Raw genomic sequence first — 25,170 nt, 5'->3', positions numbered from 1 at the left:
AAAAAAGCTGAGAACTGTCAAGTAAGGGATATAACCAAATGTAACATAGGGCATCACATAGAATTGTAGAAATGGGCAGTCCATAGTTAATAGTACCAATAGTACACACCAATAGTTGGATAATTACCCCAGGGTTAGCTGGGCGTGATGGCGCACGCCTTTAATCCCAGCACCTGGGAGGCAGAGTGCAGGCGGATCGCTGTGAGTTCGAGGCCAGCCTGGTCTAAAAAGCGAGTCCAGGACAGCCAAGGCTACACAGAGAAACCTTGTCTTGAGAACAAAAACAACAACAAAAAAATTACCACAGGGTTAGGCAAGACCCACTCCTACCCTGTAGACTCCTGTAGTTCAGAACTGCTCTGCTAGAAGGTGGCAGTGGCACACGCCTTTAATCCCAGCACTCGAGATGCAGATAAAGGCGACCTCTGTGAGTTTGAGGCCAGCCTGGTCTACAAAAAGACTCCAGGACAGCCAAGGCTGATACACAGAGAAACCCTGTCTCAAAAAAAAAAGAAAAGAAAGAAAGAAAAAAAGAATTGCCCTGCCCCAAATGCCAAGCATGCCCCTTTGTGGGGCACTGGCAGAGGAGGAAAGAACAGAAGACCAGAGGTGAAGGCCACACTCTTACAGAAGTGGAGAACACCAAATAGACAAAGTCCCTCTTTTCTCACTGCAGAACTTGAGCCAATGAACCTGACCTTTTATGCTAAATCGTCACTATGAAATTTCAAGATCCAGAAAGGGAATCAAGGCCCCTCGGTCACCACCGCAGTCTAGCGGCTCAGAAGTAGGTCTGCTGGCCTCAGAAAGAAATCCTTTTTGGGGGCTGGAGAGATGGCTCAGAGGTTAAGGGCATTGACTGCTCCTCTAGAGGTCCTGCGTTCAATTCCCAGCAACCACATGATGGCTCACAACCATCTCTGAGATCTGATGCCCTCTTCTGGCCTGCAGGTATACATGCAGACAGAGCACTGTATTCATAATAATAAATAAATAAATCTTTAAAAAGAAAAAAAAAATCCTTTTTCCGCTCAGTGTGGTGCACACCTTTAATCCCAGCACTTGGGAGGCAGAGGCAGATGGATCACTGTGAGTTCAAGGCCAGCCTGGTCTACAAAGTGAGTCCAGGCCAGCCAGGGCTACACATAGAAACCCTGTCACAAAAAATCAGCTGGCAGACACTTAGCAGTAGGACAGCAGGTTCTGGTGAGCACATGGGCTACACAGAAATTAAGCCCCCAAAGTAGCACAGAACAGTAGGGATAAGTGTTCAGGTCTGGTATCAGGCATGGTGACATATACTTGTAATCTTATCATGATTAAAAAAGACTAAAACAAAAAACAAACAAACAAACAAACAAACAAAAAAGACTAAAACTAGCTGGGCATGGTGGCGCATGCCTTTAATCCCAGCACTCAGGGAGGCAGAGGCAGGTGGATCCCTGTGAGTTCGAGGCCAGCCTGGTCTACAAAGTGAGTCCAGGACAGCCAAGCCTACACAGAGAGACTCTGTCTTGAAAAACAAAACAAAACAAAACAAAACAAAACAAAACAAAACAAAACAAAACAAAAAAAAGACTAAAACTGAAACAAATCAAATAACTAAGGCTAAGGCTTTTGGGTTTTGTTTTTAATATTTATTTATTAATTATGTACACAGTGTTCTGTCTGCATATATGCCCAGAAGTGGGCATCAGTTCACATAGATGGTTATAAGCCACCATGTGGTTGCTGGGAATTGAACTCATGACCTCTGGAAGAACAGACTGTGCTCCTAACCTCTGAGCCATCTCTCCAGCCCCTAAGGTTTTCCCCCAACTTGACTTGGTGTCTTAGACCCTTCCTTTGTTTTCTCAGACATAAAATAAGGACGTGGGCACCCACACCACAGGATGTTGCCAGTGAAATGAAAGGGCACCTGTAGAACAGACTAAGCTAAGAATGCTCAGTGCATGGTAGGAAATACCAGTGGGGGATGAGCTACTTGGGTCAAGTCTGTGACCCAGGCAGAGCTGGAAGTAGTGTGGCCTGTAGCACCAGCACCACATGGGAGGTACTCACTGTCCCCAGTCCCTACCTCTTTGGGACCTGTGAATTAAGAGACAATGCCGGCAAAACTTCTAAAAGTTTTTATTTTGAAGCTGTACAACTTCCCAGTCACTATTTTTGTAGCTCCACCCTCATGTTTTCCTGTACAGGGTAACAATATGAGCCTTAACGCAAAAGCTTTGTTCTTAACAAAATATGCTTGTTCGTAAAGCGGCAAGGAAGGGAGCTTTTAGGGAACATGTCCCCTTCACATGCCTGTCAAAACGTCCACGGCAAAGAGACTCAGATCAGGAAGCTGCTGGCTCATGGCTTTGAAAAAAGGAGCATTAGGGAACAGTCTGGCTTGGGATGAAGGGCCCTGATCTCCCTGACATAGGAGGGGTACAGTTCCTATACCAGACACCCACACTACAAAGGAACTAGAGCTAACCGGCTCATGAGGAACAACATTGCCAGGTTGCACACGAGAGAGAAGCACACTAATGGTCAGAGAGTAGGCGGCCAACAAGTAGAGAGACCACCACATCTCCTGCTTAACCCCACGCCCAAAATATTGACAAGCATAGCAGAGTGAAGACTCAGTGCTTGTGTGAGCAGCAAAGGACACGTCTTGCTCTTTGGATGGGACCAAGACTGAAACAAGAGAGTTCCTCCAAGTTTAAGCCCCACATTCTGTTCCATCCCCCAGTCTTAACCTCTGGTGAAAGGAAAGCCGTGAGAATACCTGCTGAGCATCCCTCCCCAGGACAATGTGCAAGGTGCCTGACAGGCACCATCTCTCCATCTTCTCACCAACCATAGCTGATCCCATGTATCCCTGCACTTGTAAGTGATAGGAAGCTAGCCAAGCAAGGTTCAGTGACCTTTTCATTTCACAGACTCACTGGTGAGAGAAATGGCCTCAAGACTAAGTTAGTCTGAGGAGAGATCTTGAGCCACACTGAGTCTGCTCAAAGTATTTCTCATGCCCTACCTAGCAGCCCCACCTCTTAGGCCTTGCTAGACCTCCAAACTGGCTTCCTAGTTCTTCCCATGAGGATCACCTGTGCATCTGAGCCCCTTACTTTGGTTCTTCAGGAATCCCAGGGAAGGGAAGGCTGACTCACCATACGAAACTGGGCCTGTGCCTGCTGCAGCAGGCTCTCCTGCTCAGACTGAGCAATGCTGACGAAGATGCCGACCTCTGGATTGAACTGCAGGATGCTGCCTTGTAAGCGAGCAACAAAGTGCCCGAAGCTGCGGATACAGCAGATGCGCACCACCGACTGGGGAAGAATGGAGACTGAGCCAATCTGAGCAGGCACCCTTAGCAGCTACTTCAACAGCCCTTGTTCCCTCTCTCCTGCTAACCCAGCCACCTCATGGCAGCAAGGGCTTCTTGGAAAGGCACGTGGCATATAGGGTGGGGAAGGGCACCAAGATGTGGACCCACTAACCACTGACTGTAGAAAAGGAAGAGGCTAGCAGGGCACAAACTCCTAGAAGGACCAGAAGGCCAGGCCTTGGGCTGAAGACAGAAACAGAGAGTGCTGAGTGTCACTCAGTGGCACAGCATTTACCCAGCAGGTATGGGGCCATGGGTTTGATCCTCAGTACTGCAAAGAGGACAAAGAAAGACAGACAAGGCACGGGTCCAGGAGTGAGGAGACTTGGGTTCTAATGCCATCTCTCCTCAGGCTCTTAGCTTCTCACATGTAAAATAAGAACTGCTGGGTGTGGTGGCGCATGCCTTTAATCCCAGCACTAGGGAGGCTGAGGCAGGCAGATCTCTGTGAATTCGAGGCCAGCCTGGTCTACAAAGCAAGTCCAGGACAGCTGGACAGTTTCCACACAGAGAAACCCTGTCTCAAAATACAAAAAAACAAAACAAAAAAAAAAGGAGCTTACTAGGTTCACAGTTCCCAATTTTTTTCATCAGTAACCCTCCCACCAGCTAGAAATCTGACCTAGAACCCTAACATATAAACTAAGTACAGCCATGCTTCTCTGACTGGAGGAAGTAGCCAGGATAAGGCCAAGGAAACTCAGTATCCTGCCCGCTTGGCTTCTCTTTGCTGCCCCCAGATGGCGTATATGGTAACAGACTCAAGGGGAAAAGCTGCTGAGCAAAGAGCACCATATGTGCTTTCAGGCTCTGCTAGTTAGACTGATGTTCAGTTCTGGCTGAGAGAAGCTGAAAATTCCTCACCCTGATTAACTTGCCCTGCCCTCAGCAGGACACACTACTAGTAGCACAGCTTTAGAGACACCGGTCAGGATAAGCCTATAGCCTTGAGGATGCTCCCTGTCTGTACGAGGGTGTCCTGCCCCAGCCAAGAAATGCTGCTGTGCCTTACCTCCTCTAAAGCACTGAGTAGGGGCCGATCTGCATCGAAGTTAAAGCGTCTATGAGCAGCTCGGAGAGGAGGTAGGTTACGCAGTGCCATGTCTTCTGGGAGCAGCAGGCTAGCAGGGAGGTCGGGCAGCTCACAGCCGTCAAGGAGACTCTGGACTTCAGGACACAGGGCCAGGCCTAGGCAGAAGGAAAATATCAGACCAGTGCCCTGGGGAATGACCACACAGAGATGCAAACCTCCTATAGGGAATTACCAGGCTGATAGGACAGGACATAGCCCTATGACAGATGGACAGAGGGGAGGGAAGAGAGATGACACAAGGGGCTAAGCAGACAGAACTCTAGGTCATATGAGCTGGAAGCTGGAGAAGAAACCAGGAAGGGAGAACAAGGATAGTCAGCCCAGGAAGGCTCCTGACAGAAGTGAGAGAAGGGCTCCAGAAGAATGGCAGGCTCCTTCTAGCTGGAAGGTGGCAGAGGACGAGCTGATGATGAACTCTGGATGTCAGCCCTCACAGCCTGCAGGCAGCATGGTGACGACAAGCCTGGCTCTCAGACTCCTCCCTGCTCTTAGCCACACCATTCTTCCCCAGAAAACACACCTCCTCACACACAAGGCCACCAGGCTCAGGAGCAGCAATGTGTGTGTGGGAACTGGAGAGGCCTGGACCATATGTGCTATGTGCTAGGGAGGCTCTTACCCAAAAGCTAAGTTACAGGATGGGGACCAGCCAGTTTGAAGGGGCCAGTGAGAGGGAGGAAGTCTTAGGGCCCCACTCACCAGAATCCTGGAGCTCACCAGCTGCAGGCAACAGATTCAGCAACACAGACAGGCGGTTCCACAAACTTTGAGAGCTCTGGGGAGAAAAAGGAGAAGTCTCCAACCAGAGACAATGCAAGGCAGGTACACCTGGGACCTTGTGTTATGAGACCCAGAGGGACTGGGTAGGCACATTAGCAAGAGGAAGAGTTCGTGGACGACTTGAGAAATGGGACCTAGGCCAGACGTGGTGGCACACACCTTTAATCCCAGCACTCGGGAGGCAGAGGCAGGCGGATCACTGTGAGTTCGAGGCCAGCCTGGTCTACAAAGTGAGTCCAGGACAGTCAAGGCTACACAGAGAGACCCTGTCTCAAAAAAGGGAACCTGGTTAAAAAAGACAGTACAGCCCCCAGGAGAAGCTTTATAGATTGTGACAGTGAGAGCCAGGAGTTAGCTGGCTTCTAGCCAATGGAAACTCACAGGGAAAGGATCAGGGTCTTTCACACCAGAACAAGACTTCAACACTGAGCACAAGTCTACAACAAGCTCAAGACTGAGGCTCTCATCCCAAGGTGGTGCAGGCATGGCCCCAGCCTGTCCCTATGGCAGCAAACCTAACAGCACTGGCTCCTAAGAGTACCTCTCCTAAGCCCCAGCCTCTATCTGGAAAGCCTCAAATCTGCCCTAAGTTCCCATCTCTGTTGCTGCCCTCCACTTTGCTGTCTCTCTTTCCTTAGTATTCTTTCCTGTTTACCGTGTCTGGCCCTCAACATCACCAAGAACGTTAGCTATTAAGTCAGCTTTGAAAACACAAAGCAGGAACGAGCAGCCCCCTCTCTGTGCCCTGGCCACAGGCTTTTTGAGGGAAAAGACCATGCCTTCTATTGCCATGCCAGTCAGGCTCTGGGCTGCTTAGGCCCCTTCCAACCTTGTGGGAACCGAAGATGTAGGACATGGGATAAACACCTGTGCACACACGATGATGAGGTCAGGGTTGGTCCGCAGCCAGTCCAGGAAGACCTTCACCGCAGGAAGGAGGCCCTCAGCCATCAGGGCCTGAAGCTTCTCCTGAAGGCTGCGCTCATTGCGACAGGAGCGGCTGCTGGACTCGCTCCCCTCTGACTCAGAGCCATCCTCAGAGGCTGGGATGGGACAAAGGAGAGAAAATAGGGTAAGCAGTGAACGGCATTTGGCAACAGTCCAGTGCTTTCAGGGAACATTACCCACCCATTCCAGTCGACCTACAGTCTGTGTTCTGATAGCACTCATGGTTAGCCCCCTGCCCAGCCCACAAATTTAAACCAAAAGCTTCATGCTGGGATTAAAGACATGTACCACACCTGGCTTCATTTAAAATTTCTTAAATCTCAGCTGGGCATTGGTGGCTCACGCTTTAATGCCAGCACTCAGGAGGCAGAGGGAGGTGGATCTCTGTGAGTTCGAGTCCACCTGGTCTACATAGTGAGTCCAGGAGAGCCAAGGCTACAAAGAGAAACCCTGTCTCGGAAAAAAAAAAAAAGCAAAAACAAAGACTTATCTGGTTGAGCAAGGTGGTGCGCACCTGTAACCCCAGCACTCAGGAGGCACAGGCAAACAGATCTCTGAGTTTGAGACCTGGTTTACAGAGCAAGTTCTGAGACATCCATGACTATATAGAAAGACCTTGTCTCAAAAGACCAAAAACCAAACCAAACAAAAACAAACAGTGGGCTTACTAAGGCCAGAAAGGACATGCTTCTGCAAGCTCCAGAAAAGGAAGCACCCCGTACAAAGTCTGAGGTTAAAGATAGCCTTAGAGCAGGGAGGGCAGCTCTTCCACTACAGACTGCTAAGCGAAGATAAGACAACACTGTGACCCCCAGGGGTGCAGCTCAGTGGTGCAACACTTGGCCAGCTTGCATAAACTCCTAGGCTGGCTCCCCACTAGTAGCAAAAGAAAACACTCCAAAACAGTCTAGCCTAGTGCTTGACATAAAAAAGGTGACACTCCACAAAGATGACACTTGAGTGTCATTTAAATGTACTGCTCTGAGAGGAGCATTATGTTTAGCTTCTAGGAGCTCTGACAGGAGCTGACACCATGAGGGAAAGAAGTACAACTGCCAATGTGAGGAAGGAAGAGCCCAAAGCCACAGGGCAGTCTGTGGTGGAAAGCAACAAGACAACAAATGTCTTGGAAGCTAGAATGAGTACGTGCACAGGAAAAGACTCCTGAGTGACAGCAAAGCATCAAGGGCAAGGTCACTCTAAGTGAAAGTGGCCCCTCATGCACTCAAAAAGGAGACAGAGACCTAGGTACCTGGTTCTAAAGGCTTGTCCACATCTCCATTGACACAAGCCCTGGGATTGGCCACAATGTTAGGTTCCGTGGTGGGCTGCAGGAGCAGGTTGCTGAAAGTAGGAGCCAGTCGGAAACAGCGCTTGGTCTGGAACATCTGAGTGGACATGGCTTGTAAATTGCTGGCAATGCTCGCCTCACTGGGGCCCAGAGGGCCATTGAGGGAATCAGGAGCCTCTGATCTGGCCTGAGGGGGCTCCAGGGCTGGCGACCGTGTCCCTTCTTCATCCTCCATGTCTTCTAGGTCTGACCGGGACTCCTGGCTGTTCATTTCTGAGTCTGTCTCTGCATCAAATGCGGTCCCCCTGCCTTCCAGACTCTTGTCAGAGCCACTGTCGGAGCCGTCACTGGCCTGGGCAGAGTCATGGCTTGAGTCTGATTCAAAACCTTCACTCAGGTCACTGTCATCACCAGCTTTGGGAGGATGATGACGGCGGCGGCGACGGAGACAAGAGAGTCGGGAGTGCTTGCGGCTCTTTCTGCCCTCATCAGCTTGGGGCACCAAAGTGGAAGGCTCAGGCTCAGGCTCAGGCTCAGGCTCCTCTTTTTCTAGTGGTTCTTTTGACTCTGGTTCATCTGTGTAAAGAGGAAAGTCGGGGGGGGGGGGCGGAATAGAAAAACTTAGGGCCTGTAAGCTGCAATGTGCCCTCTCACACCACCTCCCACTAGACATGAATTACCCTCCTTATAACCCCCGCAAGACCCATGCAAACTTTCCAATACCCTCCCCAAGCCTTGAACCTGTGCCGTCACTCTGAAAAGCTGAGACAGGGTTCTCCCCCTCTTCCAGCTCCGCCTGCAGCCGTATGTTGACATGATTAATCAGGTGGGAGAAGAGGGCCAGGGTGAAAGCAATGGCTGCACTATACTGCTTGGATCCTAAAACCAGAAGAGCAGGAGTAAGCATCATCAATTCATCCTGTTTTACCTGCTCTCAACTCATCAATGACACAACTACTCTTCAAAGCTAGTTCTATGGTTAAAAAATAAAATAAAATAAAAGTTTCTCAAGTCTTTGGAATAGTATATGCCTTCTCACAAACTAGGATGTACCAGCTCACCCCACATTTTTTCATATAGGTGTACCCTCTTATCCTAGCTCACCGATCTTGGGCTTTGAGACTGTTCCTGGTAACCCAAGAGCTGTGGCACCTAGCACTGTCTGCCAGAAGGTTTCCAGACTGCTTTAAGGGCTCCAATACCAAAGCCTGGACCATGGAGACCACGTGGCTGTCTAGGGAGTGGGGTTGGGGAGAGCTAGGAACCTACAGCCGCCTCGGCTCCTTCACAGGAGGTCCTATCAGTAGTTTCCCTAGTCCTCACTCTATAACCAGGTAGTTACCTAGGCGGGAAGGGCTTACTTGTGGAAGGATATTTTGTGAGTACACTGCTAACAGGACAGTGGGGAGCAAAGGGACATGGTATAGAGTACCTGCTCTCTTCAGACTGTGTACCCCCATAAGGCAGATGATGGCCATCTGAAAAATGAGGAGGTCAGGGAGGAAAGCATATCCACTTTCACATTCCTCCTCATCCTCATTCGTTAGGCCAAGGTTGGGTGAGGAGGGTAGGTAGAAGAGGCAGAGGTTGAAATCCTCTAGGACTGACTGGCAAAGTGAGGTCAGTTCTGAATCCATGGAGCTGTGGAAAGGCAAGAGGAACAAGGGATATCGGTGATGGGGTGGGGGTGGTAAAGAAAAGGACAATTCAAACATCAGAGTCTAGGAATGTAGTTCAAGGGTAAAATGCTTGCCAAGCATGCCTAAGGCCCTGGGTTCAACCCCAAGCACAGGAATTAAACAAAAAAAGCAAGCAGCAAACACATCAGCTGGGTACAATGGAGCAAGCCTTTAATCTCAGTATTTGTGAGCCAGAGGCCAGCCTGATCCACAAGGGTCACATAGTAAGACACTGTTTCAAAAGGGAAAGAAAAAAAAGAAAAGAAAAGAAAAAGGAAATACTACCAGATCCTAAAGTAGAGACTGTGTGTGTGGGGTTGGCAGGGAGGGTGGTGTCTGATGTCAAAAGAAGACAATATTGAAGCTGCACAGTATGAGCAAGGCCTTTGTTTAATTGACAAAAACAACTAACAATTCTTGAGGGTGTTTCAGCCTCAACATGAAACAGAGGGGGAAAAACAAAACAAAAACAAAAAACCCACATAAGAATGTGGGTGTCAGCTGGGCATGGTGGCGCACGCCTTTAATCCCAGCACTCGGAGGCAGAGGCAGGCGGATCGCTGTGAGTTCAAGGCCAGCCTGGTCTACAAAGTGAGTCCAGGACAGCCAGGGCTACACAGAGAAACCCTGTCTCAAAAAACCAAAAAAAAAAAAAAAAAGAACGTGGGTGTCTACTCAGTCAGTTAGTCATTCATTCACCTTGTATCACCAGGACAGGCTCAGACACAATAGTGTGGATGCCAAAGATAACTAGCTGGTGAACCCTTCCCACAGAAAAACTCGGTTCAAATGCTCCTTCCTTGACCAATGTAACGAGCGCCTAGGCTAAGACTTGCCTGTTCACATTCATGTCTACTCACCTACTTTTGGGCTGTAACAGGCTTTGTAGGTACATGAAGTTCACCAACAACCTCTTAATGTCTTTGCATCTGAAATGAAAGGCACCCAGGGTACATGTGGAATGGCTCTAGAGTCCCTGTTGTCCCACTGCAGCCACTCAGGCCTCCTCCCCATTGGTCCCACTTACCGTTTTTTGCTAGGGGAGAGCTTCCTGGTCTCAGACTTCTTCAGCTGGTGGTACATTTTGGCTGCCTTGTCATATAGCCTCTTGAGGTTCCCGTAGGCTCCCTCGAAGGACACCTCTGACTGGATGCTGAAGGAGAAACAGGGGTAAGCTACTGCATCTGGACAGAGGAATAGGAGGAAATGGGAAAGGGGCCTTAAGAAACCATTCCAGCCAGGCACAGTGGCCTGGCCTGTAGTCCCAGAAGTTGGGAAGCAGAGGCAGGCAGATCTCTGTGACTTAGAGGAAGCCATGGCTACTCAGAAAAACCTTGTCTTGGAAAAGAAAAAAGAAACCATTACTATTAAATAGAGGGTGTTTCAGCCTCAATTTCTTTGTACAAACTCAGGGTAAAGACTCTTTAGCAATCTTTTCTGGGGAGGGATATAGGGAGGGATGGATACACAGACACACACATGGATTCATCAAAGTAAAAGTGTTATCATCTTTATTCTTCTCTTATGTAAAGGGTAGCAATGAATCTTACTTTGTTACAAGCTTAACTTATCACCCCTGAAATATAGCATCTTAACCTGCAATGAGTAGCATTGTACAAGCATTTACTGCAACCAAGTGTATTTAAATGCATTATTTGCTAATGCTTCAACACTTAACTTGGGTCAGGCACACAATGTACCCTATACCATCTACCTATATAGAGAGAACAAAAGAACCTACAAGAACGAACTACGCAAGGCTACACAGTTGGCACATGGTAGTGCTGAATCTTCAATGTGCCTATTTCATTACAAAACCAACAACTTTGGGACTATGTGACATGCTTGTTTTGGTGGTTGTGTTTTTGTTTTCTTGAGACAGGGTTTCATGTAGCTAAGGCTGGTCTTGAATTCCTGATCTTCCTGCTTCTGATATCCAACAGCCACAAGGTAGCTCACAACCATTTTAACTCCAGTTTCAGGAATCTAATGCCCTCTTCTGACCTCATTGGGTACCAGGAATACATGAAAAGTAAAAACATATATGCAGCTGGGTGTGGTGGCGCATGCCTTTAATTCTAGAACTTGGGAGGCAGAAGCAGGCAGATCACTATGAGCTTGAGGCTAGCCTGGTCTACAAAAGCAAGCCCAGGATAGCCAGGACTATTACACAGAGAACCCTGTCTCCAAAAAACCTTAAAAAAAAAAAAGAAAGAAAAGAAAAAAAGAAAACAAAACCCAGAAAAATAAAAAATAAAAAACAAACCAACCCCAAAATTTCCCTCTACAGAAAGCCAGCATCTATTTCAGTATATACACTTAATAGAGGAAGGAGGACCATTACAAGCTTGAGGTCAGCTTTGGCTACACAGTGAAATCTAGGCCAGCCATAGGTACACAGCAAACCCTGTCTCAAAAACAAAAACAAAGCTGGGCATGGTGGCACACGCCTTTAATCCCAGCACTTGGGAGGCAGAGGCAGGTGGATCACTGTGAGTTCGAGGCCAGCCTGGTCTACAAAGTGAGTCCAGGACAGCCAAAGCTGCAGAGAGAGACCCTGTCTCAGAAAACGAAAAGAACAAAACTAAAACAAACATAGGAACAACAAAAGGAAAACAAGCTCACATTTACCATAAGAGTGTTGTGTTTTAACATCTCAAGGGCCTATAAATCCGTGTGTTCTGTAAAATGAAGCAAGGCTATGTCAGGGAGCCCCTGAATGAAGAGACCCTCAATCTAGCATGTGAAGGACGGAAAGAATAAAGATGGGCAGAGAGAAAGCAGAGAGGATACAGATGTGAAAGCAGGACCACAGGGCTTGGGAGAGAGTGGCAAACACTTACCAGCGCAAGTAGCAGTACATGGCTTCCACGTTGTAATACTTGCTGCCTGCAAGGGTGCCCAGCTGGTTGAATGGCATTCCTGGATCAAAGAGAATTCATGAGGTTAAGTCCAAGGCTGTCGGCCCAACCAACACTAAGCATCAGAGAACTCCAGGGGGAAAATGCTGGGCCTGCACCAAAAAAACTGGAACCTCAAGTGACCAGCACATCATTCTTTTATTTTTCCATTTTGCTTTTCCAGGATTTACCCGAACCCTGGGGTGCAACTGCTGTTACACTGCAGCTCTTTAGTGGAGCCCTCTCCTTTCTTCTAGCTCAGTTTGTTTGATCAATGTCTGAGTTCCTTACTACACCCTACATGTGAATCCCCATTTCTGTCTATAATGTCATCTTTAAATATATATAATGAGATAGGATATCATAGCTCAGGCTGGTCTCGAACTTGGCATATAGCCAAGAATGACCTTGAACATGTGATCTTCCAAATTCTCCATCTCAAGCATGGGGATTCTAAGTATGCACCACCAGGCGTGGCTCCTGTAGTACTAGGGATCACACACAAGGCTTGGGAAGCCTTTTACTAACTAAGCTCCATCTCCAGCCTTGTGATAGAACCTTACCCCTTCTCCACTACCCCTCCTGTTTGGTAAGCTGATGCATGATTTCTTCTTTCTACAGAGACCTCACAGACAGGAGCCATTTCTCCTCTCTTCTCTATTGAGACTTGCTCATTTTTCTTTCCTTGTGTGCGTCACAAAGGGAAGAATATATACCATGGTCAAATATGAGAGCAGGAAAATCAAGGACCAGGCCTGTCTATGACCAACAGAACTGCCTACCTCTCCAAAACACTCTGGTTAGTACATCGAAAGAGGACACTTACCAATCTGGGGAGCCACTGACAAGGCCTGATAGTAAAATCTCTCAGCTAGCAACTCAGTGTCAACACCAGCCAATTCATTCTGATAGCGTGCTGTATGAAAGAGAAATGCAACTGTTCTGTTTTAGAAGGCCCTCCTCCACATCAGAGCCCACCCTGAAAAGCTGTAAAGAGCTGGGAGGCAGGGACAGGAACTAAGACACAGGCTGTAGGGTCCCTGACACAGTCCTAAGTCTGTGTGACTATATACAGTGCTTGACTCTCTTCTTTGCTGATGGATTAACAATATAGAGAATCTGCGTCTAGCAAGTGAGCAGGTTCATCCTGATGTCCTGATTTGTCTTCCCAATGAAGGGAGCTGCAGCAAATATAACTGCTTGCAAAGACCTTTGGTATTTGGTTCTGGAACGTTGCTGGTTGATTCTACAGGAAGACACTGGTCCAGCTAATGTCAAACAATGGACTCTGCACACTAGTGGTCATGAGTACGCCATGAGTGCAGTGGAGAGAGAGCTAGGGGAGCAGTGAAACGTAATGTTCCCAACAAGTCCACTACAGCAAGACTAGAGACCCAGCGTTATAAAGCAAGAGAGCACCTTTCCAGTCTCAGCACCACCCACCATGGAGTACAAGTGCTCTGAGCGTCTTTTTTTTTTTTTTCCCCCCAAGACAGGATCTCTCTGTGTAGCCTTGGCTGTCCTGGACTCTCTTTGTAGACCAGGTTGGCCTCTAACTCACAGCGACCCTCCTGCCTCTGCCTCCTGAGTGCTGGGATTAAAGGCGAGCACCACCACGCCCGGCGACTCTCTGATCTTCTTGATGCTCAAGTTGCTATTCATCTCGGAGCCCAGAGAGATTACAGAAAGCTTCCAAGGAGGAGAAGGACCCAAGTTACAACTTTTCCTGACCAACTGAAATAGTCATCATCCTGACTACTACCAATATCAAAGGTATTCCCCTATTCCTAGCTCTCCTGACTCACAGGCACTGAAAGAAGACATTGTTACCAACTGTTTCTTCAGCTCTCCAATATGTAAAAGGTGGTACCAAAAACTGAAGCAGTCTGGATTGTTGGAGGATGATTTTGTGCACTGTGTATTCAAACGCTGATTTCTATAACCAGAGATCTGGTTGCAGTCTAGACTTTGGCATTGCCTTTTTTTTTTTTTTTTTGGTTTTTCGAGACAGGGTTTCTCTGTGTAGCCTTGACTGTCCTGGACTCACTTTGTAGACCAGGCTGGCCCCGAACTCACAGCGATCCGCCTGCCTCTGCCTCCGAGTGCTGGGATTAAAGGCGTGCGCCACCACGCCCGGCCTGGCATTGTCATTTTTATGAAGCATCTCCTGTCTCAATGTTGTGTAAAAAAATGTTCTCAATCACCTTCAGATTGGTTATTAAAAAGCGGAACAGCTTATAGCTGGGCAGAAGAGTTAAGAGGGCACTTCCGATCCCAGGGAGAGGGTCTCAGGTGGGGACCACAGGGGCAGGGTGTCCACCATCAGGACACTGATGAAGAACCAAGTGCCAGAGTGAGACCAAGACGGCAGGTAACAAACCAAGTGGCTGGGAAGTGGGTCAGATAGCGTTATCGGGTTAGAATAGCTCAGTATCTGCCCAGCTACAGTCCTGAAGCTTATAATAAAAATAAGAGGCCTCTGTGTCGTTATTTGGGAGTAGGCATAGAAAAAGAATCTTGTATTTTACATTGAACTTTTCTCATAGCCCAAAGCAGAGGAAATAAAAGGTGAAGATTCTTACACAGATCCCCCAGGTACACCAAACATCGGTGGCATGCCATCTGTGCCCAATCCATCTCCTTTCCTGAAGCAGACACGGGCTTCTTGCATCCTGAAAGTGGGGAGGAGGAAGCACAGAGACAGATATTAATTTATGAGCCCATTCTTTACCCCCACTAAGGTAGAAACATCTCCTAATAAAGAAAAGAGGAAGAGATGAGAAGACACTTATTTAGCAAGCAGGTAGAGACAGAAGCACAAAGGAAAGACCCTAAAACAGGACAGTATAGCTGGATGGTGGTGGCGCACGCCTTTAGTCCCAGCACTTGGGAGGCAGAGCAGGCGGGTCACTGTGAGTTCGAGGCCAGCTAGACTACAGAGTGAGTTCCAGGAAAGCTAAAGCTACGCAGAGAAACCCTGTCTCGAAAAAACAAAAGCAAAAACAAAAACCCAGGACAGTGCCCAAGAGGAAGGCCACCTAGAAGATCAACATAGAAGTTTAACAGAAAGAGATGAGGTTCCAGGGTTAGGAGAGGTGAGGAACTATATCAAAGCTACTTATGTGAAGGTATGTAGTGAGAATTCTAGAATTTTGGTTTCTTTTTTTTGTTTTGTTTTTCGAGATAGGGTTTCTCTGTGAAGCCTTGGCTGTCCTAGACTAACTTTATAAACCAGACTGGCCTTGAACTCATATCAATCCACCTGCCTCTGCCTCCTGAGTGCTGGGATTAAAGGCATGTGCCACCACACTTGGCTAAAAAATAAATCTTTAAAAAATAAAAATAAAATAAAAAACAGAGAAATAGGGACTGGGCATGCTCATGCCCGTAATCCCAGCAGAGGCAGGTGAGAGACCCTGCCTGGAAAAAACAAAAGCAAAAACAAAAACAAACAAAAAGATTAGCAGCACCTTCCAGAGCTACATCTCCACTGGACCCTCGCCCTCCCTCTGCCTCCACATCAGTTCACAGTCTTGGGCCTCTAACTTCTTAAAACCTTCACCCTAAGTAACTCATGATTGTTTGAATAAGTGTCATTTTACAAAGCATCTGAAGGTGCTCCGTTTGCCTGGCTGGTCACTTGTTATTCAAACTTGAAGACGATGAGGCACAAGAACCTGCTCCTCAAGCCTTCTTGGCGTCACTGACCTATGAGGGGGTCAGTGACGTGAGTCCAGTCAATGCAGCACTGTAGTTGCAGCTGGTAGTGGGACTGGATGTAGAGAAGGAGATGCTGGTAGAACCCGATGCCAGCGACCAGGTGAGTCCTGTAGGCACATTCCAACGTGCTCCGGCTGTGGATGTGCTGAGATCAGGGAAGGAAAAGAAGTAAGCTCAGAGTGCCACTCCCTCTGCCCCAACTTGTTCATCTGAGGACCGGTTTGACTCTAGACTCTCAACCACATCTCTTACAGTCTTAGAGCTACCTCTCAGGACCTCTCATGTGACAAGCTCCCATCTTTCTCCAATTTCAATTTTGTAAAACTCCTCTTTCCTCTCTGCTGTCTTTCACCCCACCCCAACCCCTGCTTCTCTTTCTCTAAACATACTCTGGACCTACTTGCCTTAACTTTACCTCTTTAGACAAGTTTCATTGAAAGCCCTAGGGCCTCCCTTACCTTTTTGTTGGTCTTGATAAGCTGGATAACTTCATAGTATACCTTTCTCCACAGCAGTTCCTCAGCCTTCCTCCCATAGTCTACTGGATGCAAGAACATAAGCTTCACACACAGCTCACGCAGCCTGGGGAGGGATAAGCGAGCATAAGGCACTTTGTCCCTTGACAAAGAGCACACAAGAGCCAAGGAACTTGGAACAATAACCTAGTTAGGCAAGAGGAGCCTCCAAAAGACAGCAGCAGGAAATAATAAGAATTTTAACTTTTAGCTGGGTGGTGGTGACACATGCCTATAATCCCAGCACCCAGGGAGGCAAAGGCAGAGGCAGGTGGATTTCTGTGACTTCCAGGCCAACCTGGTCTACAAAGTGAGTCCAGGACAGCCAAGGCTACACAGAGAAATCCTATCTTGAAAAACCAAAAAAAAAAAAAAAAAAAAATAATAATAATAATAATAATTTTTTTCTTTAACTTTTAACAGTCTTCACTCACCCTATATTCTCTTTTCCATTTTATTTACCCTTTTTCCCATCACACGGCCAACCCCTTTCAACTCAAATGCCATTTTTATGGCATAAGTCTAGTGGGTGTACAAGCTGCAGATAGAATGAAGGACTCCCATCTCTTCTCTTAGGAAGGCCAGAGACTTCACAATTCCTTAGTGTACCATGAGCTCAGGAGGTTAAAGGTAATGTATATTTGTTTTTATCCAGCACAGCTACTAACAGAGGCAGGCAAGAAACAGTAAGATTCTGTAGTTCAGAGTCTCCAGCTTACTTGTTCCTCAGGCTAACGTTTTCTGGTTTGAACACTTCTTGATAAGCAGTTTTGTTGCAAAGGATGAGGTCTAGTCGATGCACAGCCTCCACTACAGCCCTGCAGAGAAACAAAGAGCCCCTGAGCCACACTCACAGTTCACTTTGGGTGCTGGGATACTAATTATAAGAAAAACACTGAAAGCCAGGTGTGGCAAAGCACACCTTTAATTCTAGCTCTGGAGGCAGAGGCAGGCAGATCTTTGCTGAGTTCGAGGTCAGCCTGGTCTACAAAGTGAGTCCACGACAGCCAAGGCTACACAGAGAAACCCTGTCTCAAAAAACCTAAAAAAAAAAAAAAAAAGAAGAAGAAAGAAAGACAGACCAGAGACAGACAGACAGAGACAGAGAATGAGAATGAGCGAATGAGAGGGGAGAGTGAGAAAAGGGGAAGAGAAGACTTGAAAGGGCGCGCTGTATAAAACACGAAGAAAGGCTTCACTCTGATGCAGCAGCCCCGCTTGAGGCACTCATGGCAATGATGGAGACATGCAATAAAGAACGCTGGGGTGGATTATTATTATATAAGGGTTTATTACATGTAAGAACAATCACTGTGCAAATATGAGGATCTGAGCTTGAATGGCAAGTAAAATGAGCATGACTACAAATGCCTGTAACTCCTGCATGCACAAACCCACAAATAAATAGATAGCTGTAGGCAGGAGCAGTAGCGCATGTGTGTAATCCCAGCACTGGGAGAGGCAGAGGCAGGCAGACCTGTGAGTTCAAGGCCTGCCTGGTCTACAATCACTTTGTAGTCCAGGAAAGCCAGGGCTATTACATAGAGAAAATCTGTCTCGAAATGCACCCCCTGCAAAATAAATGTGCATATAAGTAAAAAGACAAAACAAAACAACAACAACAAAAAGCCAGGTCCCCTAGGATGGCAATATGGGACACTTGCTGTCAAGCCTGATGTCCTGAGTCTGACCCTGGAGACCCACATGGTGGAAGGAAAGAACTGGCTTCCACAAGTTCTCCATGACTCCAGGTGAGTGTCAGGCCATTATGTGCTCCCTCACACATAGACGCTCTCTCTCTCATTCACACACATATACACACACTCCAAAAGAGGGTGACAGATTCACTGGAGCTAGAGTTATAGGCAGTTGTAAGCTCCAGGTTCTAAGGAATCAAACTCTGGAATCTAGATCCACTGGAAGAGAATTATGTACTCTTTGTTTTGTTTTGTTTTGTTTTTTGAGACAGGGTTTCTCTGTGTAGCCTTGGCTGTCCTGGACTTACTCTGTAGACCAGGCTGGCCTCGAACTCACAGTGACCCACCTGCCTCTGCTTCCCAAATGCTGGGATCAAAGGCATGCGCCACCACACCAGGCTGAAAATTATGTACTCTTATCTCCCTATTCACAGACACAGAAACACATATACATATGCATACAGGCATACATGTGTGTTTGATACTTTATTCATTATTACAAAGAATTGGAATCAGGCTGGAGAGATGGCTTAGTGGTTAAGAGCACTGTCCGCTCTTCCAGAGGTCCTGAGTTCAATTCCCAGCCACCACATGGTGGCTCACAACCATCTAATCTGGGATTTGATGCCCTCTTCTGGCGTGCAGGTATATGTGCAGGCAGAGCACTCATATACATAAATAAATAGACAAATAAATAAATCTTTTTTAAAAAGTTGGAATCAAATTTCATCATTTACCAATAGATGAGCAAGTAACTAAAATTTGGTATACATATAAAATGGAATATTGCTGGGCATGGTGACATATGCCTTTAATCCCAGCGAGGGAGGCAAAAGAGAAGGATCTCTTGAGTTCTAGGCCAGCCAACAGGCATCCAGGACAGTCAGGGCTCTGTTACACAGAAAAACCCTGTCTCAGCCCTCCCACCCCCGAAAAAAGGAATACTATTTAGTTCTAAAGAAAATGAAGCTAACAAATTCTCAAGAAAATGTACTCAGACTATTAAATGAAGTCATAATCTCAGAAAAAAACAAACAACCCACATATTCTCTCACATAATGGAAATCCGAGTGTCTGTACATGTTGGCACAGTACAAAATGAAGAAAAAAGAACAAGAAAAGCTAAATATAAGAGGATGAGCCCAGCACTCGAGGAGGCAGAGGCAGGCAGATTTCTGTGAGTTCGAGGCCAGCCTGGCCTACAAAGTGAGTCCAGGACAGCCAGGGCTACACAGAGAAACCCTGTCTCAAACCCTCCCCCCTCACAAAAAAAAAAAAAAAAAAAAAAAAGGACGAGGCAAGACTGAGTACATGTAACAAGTTATGAAAGACAGTATAAAGATAAGTGTTTTTCTAGTTCTAATTCTGTCCTGAGGGGTTTTTTGTTTTATTTTTGGCTTGAGTAGTGTATAAATTTAATGTGAAGCATACCAAGTATACATATACACAAATAAATAAACATAAAAACCCTACAAACAAACAAAACTGAGTGTCCCAGCATTCATGTGCAGGGGTACACAGGACCCTCAAAAAGGGGAGATGGTAGCATGGCATGGTGGCTCGGCTATGGGTTAAGGCCCTTGCCATGAAGCCTGAGACCCACATGGCAGACGTCGTCCTCTGAGCTCCACAGGCCCTGGCACCCAACCATACATAAGTATGCCCTCACACATACACACATACTAAATAAATGAACTGCTTAAAAAGCACTTCAGGAAGCTGGGCGTGGTGGCGCACATTTGTGAACCCAGAGCTCTGGGAGGCACAGGGATCTCTTGTGAATTTGAGGGCCAGCCTGGTCTACAAAGGGAATCTTGGACAGCCAAAGCTATACAGGAGAACCCTGGGGGTGGGTGGGAGGCAAACAAAAAACAAAAAAAACCTTTTGTTTTGGAGATTTTTTAAAAAAGATTATTTATTAGGCCAAGAGCAGTGGCACACACCTTTAATCCCAGCACTTGAGAGGCAGAGGCAGGTAGATCGCTGTGAGTTTGAGGCTAGCCTGGTCTACAAAGAGAGTCCAGGACAGCCAAGGCTACACAGAGAAACCCTATCTCAAAAAGATTATTTATTTTCTGGGTATGGGTGTTTTGCTCACATATACGGCTTTCATACCATGAGCACACAGTGCTTGGGCCACAAGAGGGTGGTAAATCCTCGGAAACTGAGCCAAACCTGGTGGCATACACCTTCAATTCCAGCCGTTAGGAAGCAGAGACAGGGAATCTGAGTTTGAGGCCAGCCTGGTCTACAAAGTGAGTCAAGGCTACATAGAGAAACCCTGTCTCAAAACAAACAAACAAACAAACAAACAAAAACCCCAAACCAAAACAGCAGCAGCAACAACAAAACAAAAAAGCCGGGTTTGGTGGCACACACCTTTAATACCAGTCACTCTGAAGGCAGAAGCATGTGGCTCTCTGAGTTTAAGGCCAGCCTGGTCTATAGAGTGAGTTCCAAAACAGCCAGGCCTACACGGCGAAACCCTGTCTTAAAAAACAAAAACAAACAAACAAACAAAAGAGTGCTTCAGAATAAGTGTGGGCACATGGGATCCCAGCACTACAATTCTTTGAATTCCAGAACAGCCTGAGCTACATAGGAAATTTTGGACCATGGACCAGCCCGGGTGATTTTAGCGTGATACATGCCTTTAATCCCAGCACTCAAGAGGCAGAGGAGCTTTATCAAGGCCATGTCTAGGCCTACCAAGGGTACATAGTGAGACCCTATCTCAAAACAAACAAAAACAGCTGGGTAGCAGTGGCACAGCTTTTTAAAAATTTTTATTTATTAGCCCGGCAGTGGTGGCTCCCACCTTTGATCTGAGGCAGGCGGATCTCTGTGAGTTCAAGGCCAGCCTGGTCTATAATACTAGTCCAGGACAGCCAAGGCTACACAGAGAAACCTTGTCTTGGGGGAAAAATGTTTTTTATTACTTTTTTATGTGCATTGGTGTTTTGCATGCATGTATGTATGATCCCCTGGTACTGGAATTACAGACAACTGTGAATTGCCATGTGGGTGCTGGGAATTGAACCCAGGTCCTCTGAAAGAGCTTTTAACTGCTGAGCCATCTCTCCAGCCCCCAATGGCGCACCTTTAATGCCAGCACTCTAGAGGCAGAGGTATGTTGGTTGGTGTGCAGGCCATTCAATTGGCCTGTCCTCAGGGGCCTTTAGTCCTATGTCACCATCTTTGTCTCACCTGTGACAGGTGCTCTGGATACAACCCACTTTGCCAAATGCAGCCCATGTTCTTGCTCACACTGTACATGCCTGCAAGCGTGAACACTTTTTCTTTCTTTCTTTCCTTCTTTCTTTCTTTTTTCTTTCTCTCCCTCTCTCCCTCCCTCCCTTTCCATCTCCCACTTCTTGGCTTCTTTTCTATGGAAGCAGACAAAAGCAATCCAAAAACAGACTGATGATGCCACAACAAACCAAGATGTGCTCGTAGGCCAGACCAAGTGGACCACATAGAGAGCCTTAGACTCTATGACCCAGGAGCACAACACTGAAAGCTGCCCTATACAAGGCCAAGTGACTGACAGCACCCAGCTGAATGTGTGGGCTGGAAATCAAGGCCTTCTCATAGGGAAGCTCAGTAAGTCAATGTTGTGGAATACAGTCACCTTTCAGGCTACCCAGAGGTGAGAGCCAAACCCTTCCTGCCAAGCTGGACCTCAATGCCAGGGGCAGCAGCTTAGTCCCTTGGACAGGGTGAGTTGATTTGCTTCTTGGGAACAGGATCTTGTTGTCCTCAGATTCTAGAGTTCAAGTGATCGCCCTGTCTACACCTCCTGAACCCAAGGGGGCTTCAGTGCCACAGACAGATGTAATAAGAGTGTAGGTAGTTTATTTTTGGTTGATGTTGCTATAAGACTGAAGCCAGGGTCTCCACTAAACTACTCCCCCAGTCCAAGTGTTTGCATCTGTATGAACAGGCTTAGAGATTTCCTTACTTTTCCAAAGCCGGGCACACCTTTAATCCCAGCACTCAGGAGGCAGAAGCAGGCCTCCTGCTCTACAAATCAAGTCCAGGATAGTCAAGACTACACAGAGAAATCCTGTTTCCAAAAACAACAACATGGAAATTAGTCTTGACTCAAATTATTGTTGATTAAAGAAAAAAATTTTTTTATTTTTATTTATTTATTTGGTGTTTTTTTCCTAAGACAGGGTTCCTCTGTGTAGCCTTGGCTGTCCTGGACCCACTTTGTAGATCAGGCTGGCCTCGAACTCACAGCGATCCACCTGCCTCTGCCTCCCGAGTGCTGGGATTAAAGGCGTGTACTACAAATACTTTTTAAAAGATGTATTTATTTATAGGAATGCTCTGTCTGCATGTACACTTGAAAGTTACTAGAGGGCATCAGACCCCATTACAAATGGTTGTGAGCCACCATGTCATTGCTAGGAATTAAACGCAGAACCTCTCTGGAAGAGCAGGCAGTGCTCTTAACCACTGAGCATTTCTCAAGCTCCCAAGAGAATATTTTTAAAAGAATTATATAATTAACAAGCCTAAAAATTAATTAGTGTTTATAGACTTTCTAGCAACCCCTTTCCTGATTTTTTTTTTCCTTCGGATAGCCTTAAAAGACATGAAAATGGGTCGGGCATGGTGGCACACGCCTTTAATCCCAGCACTCGGGAGGCAGAGGCAGGCGGAGTGCTGTGAGTTCGAGGCCAGCTTGGTCTACAAAGTTGAGTTCAGGACAGCCAAGGCTACACTGAGAAACCCTGTCTCAAAAAACAAAACAAAACAAAACAAATAACAACAACAACAACAAAAAGGCATGAAAATGCTCTACTTGTAGACAGCTAGCTTTGGGAGTTTCCCAATTTCCTGAAGCTCAATGACAGCTCCACAGTCTAAAACACACACATCAGAAGTCAGATGGTCATCGCCAGAGACACACACACACACACACACACCACACACACACACACACACACACATGTGCGCGCAAAAACCCCAAAACTGGCTGCCTCAACTGTTTACCCTACCCCAAACCACCACAATCACAGATAACCCATATACACACATACATACATATAAGCCACATACTGCAACCACATACTGTCAGCACTGTGAAAGGTATGAGACAGCTGGCTTGACACAAGTAGGAAATACCACAGACACTGCCCACGCTGTGCCTGACAGGCAGCCCAGCACTTAGCAGTTACACAAGCCACCTCCAGGGACCGCCTCTGCCTGGGGACTCCTGTTTGGGGACCCACAGTGGGAGGCCAGGGGCTGCTGAAGGGGATCACCTTGCTATTTCCAGAAGAGTCTGTACTTCCTTTCACCTTCTGGCTTACAAGGCCAGCACAAGCAGGACACATGAACACAACCAGCTCTTAATTCTTTTCACGGCCAAGCCTAGGCAGTGCCAGTCCTCCTCCCAGGCAAACACCTCTCATCAGCAGGGCCTGTGGTAAATGGGAACCCCCAAGCTCCATTTCCTACTAAAAGGCAGAAAACTCAGCTCTTCATCTTACTGTGACTCAGCTATAGGATGTGTCCCTACCTACACAAGACTGTCGACACAGATTGGAAGGAAGGAAGAATTGAGTCACTGGGTGGCAAGGCTCTTCCTAGCCAACAAACACACTGGTCTTCTAGATTTTCTTTCAGAATTAACAAAATATGAGCCGTAAAGGACTTCAGGGTATATTCAAACGAAATCATTTTTTTTTTTTATAATTTGAAATTCCTAAAAAAAAAAAAAAAAAAAAAAAAGATTTATTATTATTTTTTGTGCACTGGTGTTTTGTGTGTGTGGATACTGTTAGAGTGTCAAATTCCCTAGAAGTGGAGTTACAGTTATGAGCTGCCATGTGGATGCTGGGAATTGGACCAGGGTCCTCTAGAAGAGGAGCTAGAGCTCTTAAACGCCTAGCCATTGAGGCTGGAGAGCTGGCTCAGAGGTTAAGAGCACGAGTTCAATTCCCAGCACCCACATGGTGGCTCACAACCATCTATAATGTGATCTAATGCCCTCTTCTGCCATGGAGGCAGAGCACTGTATACATAATAAATAAATAAATCTTAAAAAAAAAAAAAAAAAAAAAAGACAAACAAAAAAACCGCTGAGCCATTTATCTCCAGACTGAAATCTTTCCTTTTAAGGAAGAAGAAACTGAGGCCCAAGGTCACACAGCGAGAGGGGCAAATGAAGGACACGAACCTGTTTTTGTGGACTTCGGTCAATGGCTAATTCCAGTGAACCACTGGTGCTCAGCACGGTTCTAAGCACTAGTCCCTTTCGGTTTTTTCCCCACCTGTGACCCCCCACACCCCGTCCTCACCTACCCAACCCTTCTAGCCTCCAATTCCCCAAAGCCCCGCGCCGCACCACGCCGCGCTCTCGGAGGCAAGGGTTTCTGCGGCCAAGCTTCAAACCTCCCACCCACCCAATTCTCCCGAGCTCCTCCCGGCTCGCCCGCCCCGCTCTCAGGCTGCACCCCCGCCCTCGTCCGGCCCGCCTGCCGCAGGCCCCGCCCCTCGCCGGCCCCGCTTCCCCGCCGCGGCTGCACACACGCCCCGGCCCTGCCTCTCACCGGTAGAGCCGCTTGGTGTGGAGGACCTTTGCTTCAGGCTCGCCGCTCTCCACTGGAGGGGGGCCTTGGCTCATGGTGCCTGGGCCCGGGGGCACCTCCTGGTCACAGGCCCCCGCCACCCACCATTGGCTCCTCCACTGCCGTCTCCAGCCGTACCCGGAGCCGCCACCGCCGCCGGCCCTGCTCGGCCGCCATCGCTGTGAGGCGGCTACCTGAGATGGCTCCTCCTCCACCTATCAAATCTCGCGATAGCTGCCGTAAAACCCCCGGCCCAGTGACCAATCTACCAAGTCTCGCGAAAATGTGTGTTCGCTCCGGGAAGTTACCCGAACTCCCTCCGGGCGGCATGGCTTCTTCTGCTGGGCTTTTCTTAAGTCGTTGAGGAAAAGTTTATTGTCAGAGATGTCAGAGAAACCGGGCGTACTAGTGCAGGCTTATCTTCCTATCACTTAAGAAGCTGAGGCAGCCTGCGGCAAGTTCCCAGCCCGGCTACATAGCGGGGACCCTGTCTCGAAAAATTAAGTAAATTTAAAAAGAGCGCGCTGGCGAGATGACTCAGCTGATAAAGGCTTGCCGCCAACCTGAGCGCGACCCCTGGAACCCACATG

At 47.4% G+C, this 25,170-nt stretch overlaps 1 protein-coding gene across 1 annotated transcript in view; it reads right to left on the bottom strand.

The window, feature by feature from the left end:
• The window catches only part of Smg5 (SMG5 nonsense mediated mRNA decay factor), a 29,608-nt gene extending 4,809 nt beyond the window's left edge, over nt 1–24,799 (bottom strand). Inside the window, exons 1-16 of the mRNA XM_051157459.1 lie at nt 24,563–24,799; nt 17,019–17,117; nt 16,243–16,366; nt 15,773–15,929; nt 14,647–14,736; nt 12,891–12,980; nt 12,008–12,086; nt 10,192–10,317; nt 10,025–10,093; nt 8,918–9,126; nt 8,227–8,364; nt 7,447–8,061; nt 6,114–6,289; nt 5,166–5,241; nt 4,386–4,561; nt 3,156–3,314 (exon numbers count right to left, since the gene is read on the bottom strand). Of these exons, the coding sequence (XP_051013416.1) occupies nt 3,156–3,314; nt 4,386–4,561; nt 5,166–5,241; nt 6,114–6,289; nt 7,447–8,061; nt 8,227–8,364; nt 8,918–9,126; nt 10,025–10,093; nt 10,192–10,317; nt 12,008–12,086; nt 12,891–12,980; nt 14,647–14,736; nt 15,773–15,929; nt 16,243–16,366; nt 17,019–17,117; nt 24,563–24,636 (2,457 nt within the window). The 5' untranslated portion in view covers nt 24,637–24,799. The remainder of the gene's footprint in view (nt 1–3,155; nt 3,315–4,385; nt 4,562–5,165; nt 5,242–6,113; nt 6,290–7,446; nt 8,062–8,226; nt 8,365–8,917; nt 9,127–10,024; nt 10,094–10,191; nt 10,318–12,007; nt 12,087–12,890; nt 12,981–14,646; nt 14,737–15,772; nt 15,930–16,242; nt 16,367–17,018; nt 17,118–24,562) is intronic.
• Nucleotides 24,800–25,170: the final 371 nt, after the last annotated feature.

The sequence above is a fragment of the Acomys russatus genome, chromosome 15, assembly GCF_903995435.1.
Source record: "Acomys russatus chromosome 15, mAcoRus1.1, whole genome shotgun sequence".
Classification (NCBI taxonomy): Eukaryota; Metazoa; Chordata; class Mammalia; order Rodentia; family Muridae; genus Acomys; species Acomys russatus.
Note: the sequence above shows the minus strand (reverse complement) of the source record. Positions and strands in the feature narration are given on the sequence as shown.